The following is a 14,970-nucleotide window of genomic DNA, read 5'->3' as shown; positions in this document are numbered from 1 at the left end:
TCTGAGTTTTCGGCTCGAGCGAGAACTTCTTGGCTCGAGCCAGAGTTTTCTGTGTCTGGTCGCTTGAGCGACAAAGTCTTCGCTCGAGCGAGCGTGTTTTATATCAGCGGACAGTAGCGTTTTTGAACATCAGTTTTTCACTTTTCTTTTCTTTCAAACCCTAGATCCGAGACTCTCTCTCTCTAAACCTACACTCTCTCTAAGATTTGATCTCCCTAGAGTGTGAATCTAACCTAGGGCCTTTGTTAAAAAGATAGAGGGCGTTGAGAGCTTCGACTTAATCTGAAAAAGTTTGGATTTGGAGCACGTTGATCTTCGAGTCTTCATCTCCTTTTTGGCTCAAACTTCGAGGTAGGGATATCCTACTCCTCTCTATGGATTTTGCCTTTAAGTTTTGGTATTTTGAGATGTTGGGGTTAGTTTGGTAATTTTGTGAGAATTTGGGGCTTTTGTGTTATTTTACAAAAGTTGGGGTTTTATTTATAATAAACCTAGATGCATGTTTGGCATGGAGAAACGAAATAAATGTTGAATCATTGATGAAAATGGGACCTAAGGGTTGAAATGTTAATTATGGAAAATGACCTAATTACATTGTTTGATTAATTGGGATAATTAATTGTGAGAAATGAGGAAATGAAATAGAATTGTTGAGATTGGGAATGTATGGGGTTAAAGGGTGTAGTTGAATTGTTTATCACACACCGAAATAAAATGTTGATTGAATATCCATTGTGTATTTATTTTCTGTATAGAAATAACTGCTTTGGGCTATCGGTGGAGGATAGTCGTGATTGTTGTAGACAATGCATGATGATTAGGCAAACAAAAACTAATCAATGGAATGTGTCATGGAATTTGACGATTGATAGAATACATTAACTATATGTATTGAGTGATTGTGTATAGAACTAATGTGTTTGTATACGTTATGTGTAGAGGAGGAGATGGGGGATGTACTCCACGGTTTAGGGGAAGATGGGGGATGTACCTCTAAACCGGATAGTGTTGGGAGAAGAAAGGGGATGAACTCCGTAGATACAGCTCATATGCTTGTCTAGAGAAGTGGAGATAGAGCTCATATGCTTATCTTTGTGAAGTGTGGATACTGCTTATATGCTTGGTATAGTGGTTTTTTGAATGAACTTCCATTTTTAATTTTCTGCAACTTTCACTTTTATTTTTATTCAACTTCCATTTTTACTCAATTTACTTTTCTATTAAAATTCCTTTTTTATTTAATTTCCAAATAGATCGTTAACGTATAGTGGTTTCTTGAATGAACTTCCATTTTTAATTTTCAGCAACTTCCATTTTTATTTTTATTTGACTTCCATTTTTATTCAATTTACTTTTCTATTAAACTTCCTATTTTATTTAATTTCCAAACAGATCGTTAAGGTATAGTGGTTTCTTGAATGAACTTCCATTTTTAATTTTCTGCAACTTTCATTTTTATTTTTATTCAACTTCTATTTTTATTCAATTTATTTTTCTATTCAGTTTCCTTTTTTATTTAATTTCCAAATAGATCGTTTCTTGAATGAACTTCCATTTTTAATTTGCTGCAACTTTTATTTTTATTTTTATTCAACTTCCATTTTTATTCAATTTACTTTTCTATTCAACTTTCTTTTTTATTTAATTTCCTAATAGATCGTTCAGGTGTAATGGTTTCTTGAATGAATTTCTATTTTTAATTTTCTGCAACTTCCATTTTTATTTTTAAGTAACTTCCATTTTTATTCAAGTTACTTTTCTATTCAACTTCATTTTTTATTTAATTTCCAAATAGATCGTTGACGTATAGTGGTTCTGGATTGAACTTCCATTTTTAATTTTATACAACCACTACAACAAAATGGTACTTTAATGACAAAATCATTTCGTCTCCAATAGTGAAAAATTCGTCACCAAATTCATCCGTGACGAAATAATTTCGTCACCACGTTCGTCCCCAATTCGTCGTCACTAAAAGTACCCGGTGACGAAAATTTATTTTGTCACCTATTATTGGCATTTGGTGACGAAATATTTCGTCACTAAATGTTAAATATTTGGTCATCTATAATATCCATTTCGTCACCAAAATTAAATAAAATTTTATTATATTTATTTTAGATGACAAAATATTTCGTCATTAAAAATAGTGATAAAGTTTTTAGTAACAAAAATATCGTCACCAAAAGATGAAAAAAAAGACCCTTCAGTGACGAAAACTTTTTGTCAAGAAATATTTTAATTTAGTGATGAAATAGTGAATATTTGTGACAAAATTATTTGTTGGGATTAGAAAGTTTTAGTGTCAATTTTTTTCGTCACCAATAATAAATAATTTTTAAAAATTGAGGGGAGGGTTATATTTGCAATTTATATATTTTTTTCAATAAACAATACCTGTACATTTTAATAATCTATTAAATAAAATATTTAATACAAATCAATATAAAATTAACTTGTTCATTATCATAAAACAACTCAAGCAAAATACATGTCTCATAGTATCAAGAAATTAATATATAACATCCAAATTATAACATCTATTTTAGTAAAATCAAAAACTACAACACAATCAAAATAACTTGTGCATTTTAATAACCTGCTGAATATAATATCCATTACAAATCATTACAAAAACCTGTTCATTTGGTAATATCAACAAAAACCTGTTCATTTTAATCTATTCAATAAAATATCAACAAAAAGATAAGATCCATCACAATATAATCATAGCCCACAACAACATAGTCAAAATACATGTTTGGTAATATCAACAAAAAGTACAACTACACTGTGATGGATGTGTCTGGTAATATCAACAAAAAACTCTTGCTATGCAGGTTACCAAATTCGTTCATCTCCAATCTGCCATTTAAAAAAGAAAAAAGAAAAAAAAGACAACAACAAAAGGTTAAGGTAACCATTCACTAAATATGTTAATATGCAACCTATAAGAGAAAAAAATAAAAATTTCAAAGTAAATTTTAAACCAAATTTTTACCGTGCTTGTTCTGTAAATTTTTACAACTTACATTAGTTCCTCCCAATGTGTTCATAATATTTCTTGGCCTTTTAACGACTATTTCAAGATTTTACTCCCTAACGGCCTATTTTCAAGCCTAAATGTTTTCCAACCGAGAGTCCTATGATTGTTCTGTAAGTTTTCACAACTTATGTTGATTCCTCCCAAAGTGTTCGTGATAATTTCTGATAATCTCAAGGTGTTTGTGATGTTTTTCGGGCCTTTAGATGCATACTTCACTATTTTCCCGGGACCTTGTGCCTAAATGTCAAAAGTAGTTTTTTATTCTACCCTAGTTAAAGAAGAAATGTTCTACTAAATTAACATATAAACATAATATACTAACCAAGAAGCTTGTTCATCTGAATCTGAACTTTCCCCATTCTCAAAATTTCCCGTGATACCTTTCTGCGTCAAACACTCTATGATACTTTGTATCTTCTTGCTTTGTTTCTTCTCTGACTTTTGAAACCTTGCAATTTGTTCATTTTGCTGTGCTATTTGCATCTCAAGGCGTTGAACATAGTCACTATTTTCAGCAGGTACAACAGTAGTCTTCATAGAAGAAGAAGGCCTCAAGCCGAGTCCTTTCACATAACCTGACCTTGGCTTAAGCACCTTAACTGACAACTCCTCTTGGCTTAAAGGGATCACACCAGTCTGCGAGAGGTGTTCGGCTTGCGTCTTTATCATGTTGTCCTGTTAATTTAAAATAAATCGAACAATTATTAGTTATTCTACCCTACAAAGCAAATAAATAATTTTATCAAAATTAATATGCATTGCCTTGTACATACATAATTAGCTTGGCTCTCCGACGAAATCCATTCATGTGTGTTCGAATTATAGTGGATGGACTTGTAAAACTTTGCCAAATCAGGAACTTCTCCATTTGCAATTATCTGATTCATTTGTTTTTTAATGTTATTTCAAATATTTAAATAACAAAGCCTACTAATCTGATAAAATAAAATAGCAGAACACACCGAGCTGTGCACCCTAACCGGGATTGATTTTGATCCACATCTATGTTTTGTTTTCATTTGCATCCTATTATTCACATTAGTTAGTGATTGTTCCTACACGATTGAAACACCAATAAAAACAACAAAACTTAACATTAGTAAGAAGAAAATTAATTTTTGACAATTAACATAAAACATTATACCATGAATTCTTTACTATTCCACTTCTTGTCAATTAGAGATGTCCATTGATTAAGAGTAACACTTGTAGGTGGGTGGCTTCTCGCGTACTCCTCCCCTCTTGCATCCTTAAGTTGCTTGTATTGTTTGTGCAACCTATAGGTGAAGCTACTCAATCGCCGACCAAACTGTGCGTTTAAAGTCCTTGCTACATCACTCGGATTGCCTTGTAGATCAAACTGATCCTACAAAATCAAATCATTTTTTTTTATAAGTTAAATAACCTAAATTTCAGACAAGCAGCAATGAGCCTGACTAAACAACAAAGAAAAAAAGATTGCATCAACAGATGTGTTAACAGATGTGTTAACAGTTGCAATTTAATTCCTAGAAGTCTTTGATATGCTACCATGTAATATCTTGTTTAGCAGCAAGTTCTTATAATCACCCTAACAAAGAGAGTAGTTCTTTCACACAAGAAGCAAAAACTTGAGCATAACCGAGCAACAAACTGAATTAAACCCCTATGTTACACCATTTTTCTCTAATCCTTTCCATCTATGACCTCAATTTCAGTTTCAAAAAGTATAGAAGGCAATAATTACCTTCTATATTTCAGTTTCAATTTCTATGCAATAATTACCATGTAATTTCAGTTTCAATTTCAATTTTCATGTGTCATGCCTCTTTTACTTGACAATAATTACCTCCAAGCGTTGGATCATTGGCTTCTTATCAGCATCGTGAACCTTCTTCCACCTACAAATGCTAAAGTCTGGTAATTGCGTTCGAACCTCTATGCCAATCTTGGAGGCCAACTTAGACGCTTGATCTCCTACTGGCGCACAGAACTGTTCAGGTACAGGAATTCAACTTGATCTTCTACAACTATATAACATAATTCAACTTTAATTGGAAAATATAGACAATATAATTATTCACCATTAAATAAAAGAAGAAAAACATAATCCCAAAATATCCAAAACACCTTATTTGAAAGGTACTTTACGTAAGCTTGTCATACCAAAATAGATCAAATGTTTCTAGCAAACTTGTCGCCAAACCATAATCCAAAAGGTACAAAATATAAACTTGGCACGTGACAAAAGTACTCAAAAACATTACTCATCATGTGAACCATGTATTTTTGGAAAGCAACATCGTGATAATTTTATAGTTCAATTTGTATGAGCTCAAAATCTGTGATGTGTATTGCCACTTAAACCTTTGACAGTCTAACATCCAAATTAGATTTATAAGATTGCAATAGACTTTGATTTACCACGAGTAAAATGCAGTTAAATATGGTACCCAAATGTAGCATTTAAGTAAGGAAAGAAATGCGAACAGAAAAAAGACGAATGTAATAGTTACATATGTTAGGAAAAGTTGTTAGATTTATGGTCCAAAAGGGGAAATTTTTTTTTGCAAATAATCACATTTTTCTTGTTTTTCTATTTCTACTCCATATACAATAAACAAAAATTACACCAAAAAATTCTAACATAAAATTTTAAAGTAAATTAATAAAAAAAAAATAATTCCAAAAAATACATTGAATTGGACCACAAGTTGATGCTTGCTTGTGCTTCCCACTTTCTTCCTTTAGCTCTTGTAAAGATAAAGAAATGATAAAAGGGTGAGAGAAGGGCACAAAGGAGTTAGGGATTTTTGGAAGGTTGCTCTCTCAAAACCCAAAGTGTTGCACATGGGACAAAGGTGTCTATGTATTCCATTTCCTCTTTGATGTTTTTTGCTTTCAGAATTTTGAGGGCAGTGGATTTGCCTTGATTGTCCCAACAGTAGACTCCCCACACTAGGGCACTTCCCCCTAATCTTGTCCTAATAGTCCGAAGACATGTTGGGGCCATTCGCTCCTCATTGGTCCTCTAATCTCTCACTATGTGTTTAGTTGGGTTTTGTAGTGCATCTCTTCCATTGAGATAATTTAAAATGTTTCTTTTATGCTATAATAATTTGTGAAAGTTTGTTAAAGAGACACCAAGATTATATGAAATCCCATTGATTGGATGAATATTCATTCCACTACCAAAAGGGAAGATGAGAGTTTGCTAAAATACAATGAAGGCATGGCAAAAGGGGGGTCAACTCATCCATAATGATCTTCATGAAGCTATCACACCACTTTACAAAATTTTCAAAATTACAAGTCTATATACACAAATAGGAAGGAGAAGGGAAGACTTTACTCCATGCCACACCCTTCCCTTGTCTTACTTTATTCATATATAGTAAATGCTATTTTGATATCAAAAATATATATGTTTAGTGAATGTTATTTTGATAAGCAATCTTATCTATTAGACCACTCTCCCACCCCAGACCGCCTTGTCTATCTCATCCTATTTGATATAAGCTTTTACAGATTTTTGTAATAGTGTGTTTGTAAGGGAATTTTGAAGAATTCAAATGTCCTTAATTCAGTTGGTCTGGTAGCATTTCCAATCAATCAGTAAGTTATTTGGATAACACTTTGCGTATTGAAGAGAGTTGTTCATGATCCTTATTTTTCTATCTTAGTACATATCAATGCTAAGTTTAATATTGAAAATGCAAGATTTTTTGGGCAAAGAAAAAAAAAAAAGAGGTGCATTATATGGACTACATAGAATAGGAGATTTTTTTTTTTTTTAAAAGATCATTTATATGATCCATCAATACTAAATATATATTTATCACGGTATAATTGGGTATAATTGGGATGGAACCGGATTACCATTCCCTAACATTGTCTAATTACTTTCAAGTTTTTCATTTCATTTTCATCTAAATGCCCATCCTACCTTAAAAAACTCTCAAATCATTTCCATTAGGGTCGGGACGGTTAGTGGCCTGGTGAGTCAGTTTTCATTTGGTTATCCCAATACAAACAAAATTAAATTGCAGAACCAATATTTTTTATTTTTTTTTTGGAACTCAAATTGCGTAACCAATATGGTACTCAAATTCTTGCAAATAGGCTTTATAACTTGCAAAGAAATATGTATACATGATTGGTTCTATGTTTACATATCTCTAAGACCATCTTTAGTAGTGTAGAATAATAATGTCAACTTTTTACATGTCGCAAATGCAAAATACAATATATATGAAAATAAACAATTATATGTAGACTGAAATATAACACACTTCATAATCTGTGAATGTTCACATCGATTGACTAATGACGAATTTGAATTGTTATATTTTTTCAAGTATATATCAATTTACATTTCTTAATTATTTTTCAAATGCATTTTTGTTTATATTCACCTAATTAACTTAAATATGTGCATTCTGATCAGTTGGTCTGATAGTTTAGCTGGTGACCTATCCACCCAGTCACCTCACCATGTAGGAGCTTGAGCCATGTCAAATAAATGCTTCCTCATATGACTAATTTGAAAAATAGAAACGGCAAGTTCGATTAGCAATCAAACTAGTATAACGTAAACACTTCATAATATCAATGGGCCAGATACTGAGTTATCAAAAAACACTTCACAAGATCAAACTCAACTATGTTACATGGTCACAAAAGCATCTAATGCACCTTAGACACATATGATATACCAACGGTAAAAGATGTGAGGTTACTGGTACATCTAATATTGAACACCTACCCAACAGAAACACCTAACAAAGAAGAGAGGAGTATATCCTAATTCAACTTTATTTTCTCACTTATACTTTATATAGTTATGGTTCTTCATTGCATGGTATAAAAAAAATGTGTACCAATCAAACATACATCGTTACACATAAAGACATCATTTTTCCATTGGATATAGATCAGAAAATTTTGGCCAACTTACACGCTCAAGTCTGGTAATCCTGCTGCTCAACAAAAAAAAAATAAAATAATAAACAAAACAATTAAGAAAAAATTAGCCATTGTGGCATTTTATCAAACACCTAGTAGACCCATAATAAGAAGCATGAGACTTTACTGTGTAGAATCACCAACAATTCATTCACTTCAATGATTATATTGGGTAGAATATGAATATCATAATTAGAATACAGAACATGTTAATCATTCTATTTTATATATTTTTTTCCCAAATTAAAATCCAGAAAAGTGAAAGGTAGAGAATGAGAAACCCAGAGACCTGAACAGAGAGAGAGAGGGGTAGAGAAAGAGAAAGAGAGACAACAAACTGACCTGGAACTCACGGTTGTGCTGTAGCTTGATTTCGGTGCAGGATGAACTCACGGTGTGGAGGACGAACCGTCCTGACGATGGAGGATGAACTCCCGGTGGTGGATGAACCGTCCTCACGGTGGAGTATGAACTCACGATGGTTCTCTGTTACAGCTCTGTTACAGCTTTGTGAAGGAACTATAGATAGATTAGGGCACAAAGTTCTAATCGAGGAGATGACAAGTCTGGACTGAAATTTTGATATTATTCAATTTAGGCGCTAAATCAAAAAAATTTGGCGCTTAATTTTGGGTGCATGTAAAGACATAGAAAGATATGAAAAAAAAAAAAAAATCATAATTGGGTAGTAATGTGAAAGTATTCCCACCAAAAAATAAATTTAGGTATTTTATGAAATTTTTTAGTTACCAAATTTGTAATTTATTGTAGTGAGAGAGAGATATAAAAGGAAAACTGAAAAACACACACAAAAAAAAAAAAAGGAGAAAAAATGAGTAGTTTATTTTTTTTCATTACAATCTAATTTGTCAAAATTTTCCCTCCAAAATTAGTGACAAAATAATTTCCTCACTAAAAGGTCTCAAAATATTAAAAATTATTAGTAACGAAAATATATTTCTTACCAAATAATCTTAAAATATTTAAAATCAAGTTTTTTTTTAAAATGTAAAATTAATGGTGACGAAAATATATTCCTCACTAATAATTTTATAATTAATGACAAATTTTGTTCTCATCAAAAGTTTTAAAATTTTGGTGCCACCAAAAAAAATTAGTGGGAAAAACCTTTGATAACGAAACATTATTTTTCCTCACCTAAAAAGATTTATTTATTAACGAAAATAAATTTCATCACTTATTATTTTTATTTTTTATTATATGTGACAAAATTTTATAATTCGTCACGAATTGTTCTTATTTAGAGACGAAATTTATTTTCTTCACTACTTTTCGTCACCATAGGTTACTTTTGTTGTATTTATGGGAAAAACCAAGTTAGGGTTCGAGAAAAACCAAGTGAGGAGGACGCAGGCAGCGAAGCATCCAACAAATTCGGGTTCAAATTTGGGAAAAACGAGTTACGAAAGTGAGAGACGAGAATGGGGATAGCGAGATAGAGAAGAGGGGGGACGGAGGTTGGAAAAGTGAGAATAGAGAAGAAAGAGCTCAAAAAAGCGAGAAGAGGGCAGGGTAAAGAGAGTGAGGCAAAAACATGGAGTGAGAGATAGAGAGAGAAAGAGAGAGAGACCTTTTGTAGAGAGCACCGGCCGGTGACGTGCGGGTTGACCGATGCGATAAAGATGAATAGACGGTGTGACGGAGATATATGGGTGAGGGAGTGACAGAGAGAGATATCTATGGTTCAATTTTATTTTTTATTGATTTTAAGCATTTGGTGACAAAATTTGGTTTTCCTCTCTAAAAATAATACATTTAGAGACGAAATTATTTCCTCTCTAAAATTTTTTACAATGGTGACGAAAAATTTCGTCTCCAAAATGGCACCAAATCTTCCGCCAAATTTTCCAAGGGTGGGAAATTGTTTTGTGACGAAAAATAAAATTTAGAGACGAATAAATTTTTCGTCACCTATTGTTTTATGTGATTTTAAGCATTGGGTGACGAAATTTGGTTTTTGTCTCTAAAAATAATACAATTGGAGACAAAATCTTATTTTCATCACTAAAACATGCATATTTGGAGACGAAATATTTTTTCGTCACGCGTTTTCGTCACCATAGACCTTTTTTGTTGTAGTGAACTTTCATTTTTATTTTTATTCAACTTCCATTTTTATTTAATTTACTTTTCAATTAAACTTCCTTTTTTATTTAATTTCAAAATAGATCGTTAAGGTATAGTGGTTTCTTGAATGAACTTCCATTTTTAATTTTCTGCAATTTTCATTTTTATTTTTATTCGACTTCCATTTTTATTCAAGCCATTTTTCTATTCAACTTCCTTTTTTAATTAATTTCCAAATAGATCGTTAAGGTATAGTGGTTTCTTGAATGAATTTCTATTTTTAATTTTCTGCAACTTCCATTTTTATTCAAGTTACTTTTCTATTCAACTTCCTTTTTTATTTAATTTCCAAATAGATCATTAAGGTATAGTGGTTTCAGGATTGAACTTCCATTTTTAATTTTCTGCAACTTCCACTTTTATTTTTATTCAATTTCCATTTTTATTCAATTCACTTTTCTATAAAAATTCCTTTTTTATTTAATTTCCAAATAGATCGTTAAGGTATTGTGGTTTCTGGAATGAACTTCCATTTTTAATTTTCTGCAACTTCCACTTTTATTTTTATTTGACTTCCATTTTTATTCAATTTACTTTTCTATTAAAATTCCTTCTTTATTTAATTTCCAAATAGATCGTTAAGGTATAGTGGTTTCTTGAATGAACTTCCATTTTTAATTTTTTGCAACGGCCATTTTTATTTTTATTTGACTTCCATTTTTATTCAATTTAATTTAAGGTGAAGGGCTTGCACGTCTGTCAACGACTTACGGGCATCAAACGGTCAAACGCACTCTCTGCAACACGACCTAAACCCTACGCGACTTGGGTGACGTCCCACTAACTCTACCAATTAATTAACCTTACAAAGCACAAACCCAAGAATTAATACACACATGATAACAGTATAAATAAAACAAATTAAGACATATATGATCTATATTACCTTTACTGTTGGGGTGGCGGTGGCCTTCTGGCCGCCTACGCCACTAGCTGTTCGTTGATCAGGACCTGGATCTCCTCTAGATACCTATCACACTGTGAGGTCCGCTCCAATATGTACTGTTGGGTATAACGGTCTACGGGTAGGCTAAGATAGTAATTTTTCTGTTGTTCCCAGAATTGTTTAGCAGATAATAATGATTCTAATAGATCAACAGAGGGCATACATATTTAAACACGAATAGTAGACTTTTATTGAGGAAGTAAAATATTTTACAAGAGGGGGTTTGGAAGAGGATTACAAAGGAGAGAGGAGAGAAAACTTAATAATAAACCGTGTCTCAACAAGGGTGAGGACAACCCTTTAAATACTACAAAGAAGATAAGGGGAATTATTACATAAAGACAGGTGGCCATCTTCCATTGCACCGACAGATTACACCTATCTACTTATCTTCAACTTTATCAGCATGGGGAACAGCTTTTTCCCTGATACTGAAGGAGTATCTTCTTTTCCTGAAAGTTATTTGTCCTGTTGTGCCGACACCTAAAGCTCGGGGCCCTTACCTTTACTGTTTTTGTCTTGAGCTATCTTTTCTGCTATTACAGCTGTGAAGGAATCCCAGAAATCACCGAGGCTGGGCTCCACATCATCTTCGGATTGAGACTCTCCTGCTAACACGTGGTCGGTTGCATCTGTCTCTGGTTCAGATGGAGTATGACTGGTACCTGACTTCATGGAGACGTCATCTTCTGGATTAACGGATTGAAGAAATTGTTCTTTTAGATAGTCCATGCTTTTCAGAATTAATTCATTATCTGAAAGATTAGGATATTTCTGTTTTAACTCCTTTTGCATTTGGATGAAAGGATTGGTAGCTGGAGAAGAGGATGGTGCTGGTAAGGCCGGTTGCTTGACAGAATCCCAGCAAGCCTTGGTGTGCTGTTGAATTTTCAGAATGAGATCCTTGAGATCCATCTTATTCCACCATTTCACAAAAAAGATTCTTTTGAGACGGGGAACATGATTCTGGTAATCACAGGCAAAGTCCCATTTCCATATCCAAGGAATACTGAAGCGGATAGAAAAATGGACAATGGATTTTCGGATAGACAATTCTCTGTTTTTATTTAAATATGAATAGGCACGGGAATAAGCCGCATGCCAAATATTATATTCTGTTCTAACTGTTTCGGGTAAAATATCCAAGGAAAGTCCGAACTTATCCCACCAAATGAGGAACCAGTTTGGAACATCATTTTTAAGAATAATGGCGGACTGAAGACGGATAAACCAAGAATGGTTCTTGATTGGGTTCTGGTAGTAGAAAACCTGGGTAAAAGCGTTAATGTAATCCCAGTAAGAATATTTGGTCTGTTTGTTTCGGAGATCAAGATCCCGAGTAGTGTGCGGATGAATGCCCCAGGCAGAGATGGGCATAATGTGACTGATAACAATTTTGCTATACTGAATAGGACTGGCAGCTTTGTTGATATCATGCAAGGTGTGCTTGAGTTCAGCAGCTCCAGTTTCAATCAATATCTGTTCATAAATATACCTGTACTGATCAAAGTGTGGAGGTGACTGTTGAGTGGTGAGATAACGACGTTTTATCTCCCACGGATCTATCATCCACTGTTCATCAGATGGTTCAATCCACAAAACAATTTCGTCAGAAATACTGTTTAGCGTATACGGGTCTTCAGGCCTAAGGAGGATATCCTTAGCCGTTGGATTACTGGTTTGACCTCCTCCACGAGAGAGGGGTGGATATTCTGATGGATCATAGCGAGGGTTAGAACCCCTGCCACGACCACGCCCACGATGGCCTCTACTGGTCATTTGCTGATTTCTGCAAATATTCACGGGTCAAAAAGTCAGGCAAAGAGTTAGTTTCTCCTTTAATATATTCAATATCAAAATCAAAATTGGATAACTAACTCTGCCAGCTTAAGAATATCTGTTTGGAAGCAAGATTTTTAACATCTTGTTTAAATATCTGTTTAGCAGCAGAGCAATCAACTCTGATGAGAAAATGCTGGTTTAAAAGATCATCCTGAAATTTGATAACACATTTTACAATGGCTAGGCATTCCTGTTTAATGGTTGGATAATTCAAAGCAGCTTGATTCCAATGCCCAGAATGAAAACATAGAAGTTCTTCTTTCTGAGTTTTGGGATTAAACTGTTTTAAAATACCACCGAATCCTTCATTGGAAGCATCCGTTTCAACAATTTTCTTCCATTCAGGATTAGGTAAATGTAGGCAAGGTAACTGTTGGACTTTAGCTTTAATTTTCTGAACGGCTAAAGTATGTTCTGGTGACCATGTTGGTGGATTCTTTCTTAATCTCTGGTAAAGAATACTAGCATCAGCAGATAGATTATGATAGTAGTCTCTAACATAATTAAGACTTCCTAAAAATCTCTGTAATTGAGTTTTGTCCTTAATTTCATCTGGAAATTTTGAAGCAAACTCCATGCTACGGTTAATGGGGATAATACTACCATTAGTAATATTATGTCCTAAATATCTGATGGTGGTTTGAAAAAGTTGCATTTTTGGTGCAGAAAGAACTAAACCATTTCTGATGATAACATTCTTAAAGATATTAAGATGTTTAACATGCTGATCAATGGATGAGGAGAAAATTAAAACATCATCAATATAAGACAAGGTAAATTCAGTATATGGATTAAAAATATCATTCATGATATATTGAAATTCTGATGGGGCATTTTTCAAGCCAAATGGCATGACATTCCATTCATAATGCCCAAAGGGTACTGTAAAGGCTGTCTTGTAGCAATCCTGTTCTGCAATTTCAATTTGCCAATATCCTGATTTTAAATCAAATTTTGAAAAAATTATAGCATCCTGGAGGCGATCTAAAAGATCTTTCTTATTCGGAATAGGATAACGAATCCATTTTAATTTATCATTTAACGGTTTGTAATTAATCACAAGACGAGGAACGCCTCGTTCTAATTCGGCGTTTTTATTAACATAAAAAGCGGTACAACTCCACGGGGAGTGACTTGGTCTGATTAACTTTTTATCCAGAAGGCTTTGGATTTCTGTTTTACATAATTCCATAAATTCCTTTTTCATCTGACTAGGGCAAGCTCTAGTTGGAATATATTTTTCATCAAAATCTGGTTCATATGGTAAAGTTACTGTATATTTTTTGCGATTCCAAAAAGCATTAGGAACATTCCCACACACTTCTGTTTGAAATTCCTGTTCAATTAATTTAATTTTTTGCTGAAAAGAGGGTTGTTGTAACCTTTGTTCTGTTGTTAAGAATTGAACTTCCTTTTGAATTAAATTTATCTGATTTTGTTTTACAGATATTAAATCACGAATTTGATCTAATTCTTTAGTATACGGTTGAGTGATAAATTCAAAAATTACTGATTTTTCCTGTAATTGAGAGTAAATTCCTGTTTGGTCAATTTTCTGGATAGGCATCAACAGACATAAAAAGGGTGTGCCTAAAATAATATTTGTTGCAAGATTTCTGACTAATACAAAAGATGTAGGAAGGCAAAGATCTTGATTACAAATATAAGCTTCTGGAATTTTATACCTGATCTGAAGGGAATTACCACTGGCGCTGGTAAGACTTTGAGTAGTCTTTTCAAAATACCTGGTTGGAACTATACCTTCTTGGATACAGTTCATATCTGCTCCGCTATCTACTAAGGCAATAGCATCTTTGATAATAAAATCCGGTTTAATCATAAAAGAAATTTTTATATACCATTTTTGGAAGGTTACCTGGTTAACAAGTAAAAGATAAGGGGTAGAAGATTCTGATTCATTCTTTGTTTCAAGTTTTTGTTCAGTTTCTGAATCATTTTGTTTCTGTTTTGATAGTTGGCTATGAAGATATTTGATATCTTTGGTTGCAGCTTCACTAGCAGTTTGCAAATGTTTTACTTCTGT

General features: G+C 33.1%; 1 protein-coding gene across 1 annotated transcript; it reads right to left on the bottom strand.

Annotated features, from left to right (window-relative positions):
* Positions 1-2,562: 2,562 nt before the first annotated feature.
* On the bottom strand, positions 2,563-5,029 carry LOC114283436 (uncharacterized). Its single transcript, XM_082913479.1, has 6 exons — positions 4,875-5,029; positions 4,191-4,412; positions 4,027-4,101; positions 3,820-3,924; positions 3,369-3,721; positions 2,563-2,865 (listed from the first exon to the last, which is right to left on the bottom strand). Coding segments are annotated over exons 1-6 (774 nt in total). The 5' UTR covers positions 4,893-5,029; the 3' UTR covers positions 2,563-2,864.
* Positions 5,030-14,970: the final 9,941 nt, after the last annotated feature.

This window comes from Camellia sinensis, chromosome 2, assembly GCF_055761805.1.
Source record: "Camellia sinensis isolate YWXY chromosome 2, ASM5576180v1, whole genome shotgun sequence".
In the NCBI taxonomy this organism is placed as follows: Eukaryota; Viridiplantae; Streptophyta; class Magnoliopsida; order Ericales; family Theaceae; genus Camellia; species Camellia sinensis.
Note: the sequence above shows the minus strand (reverse complement) of the source record. Positions and strands in the feature narration are given on the sequence as shown.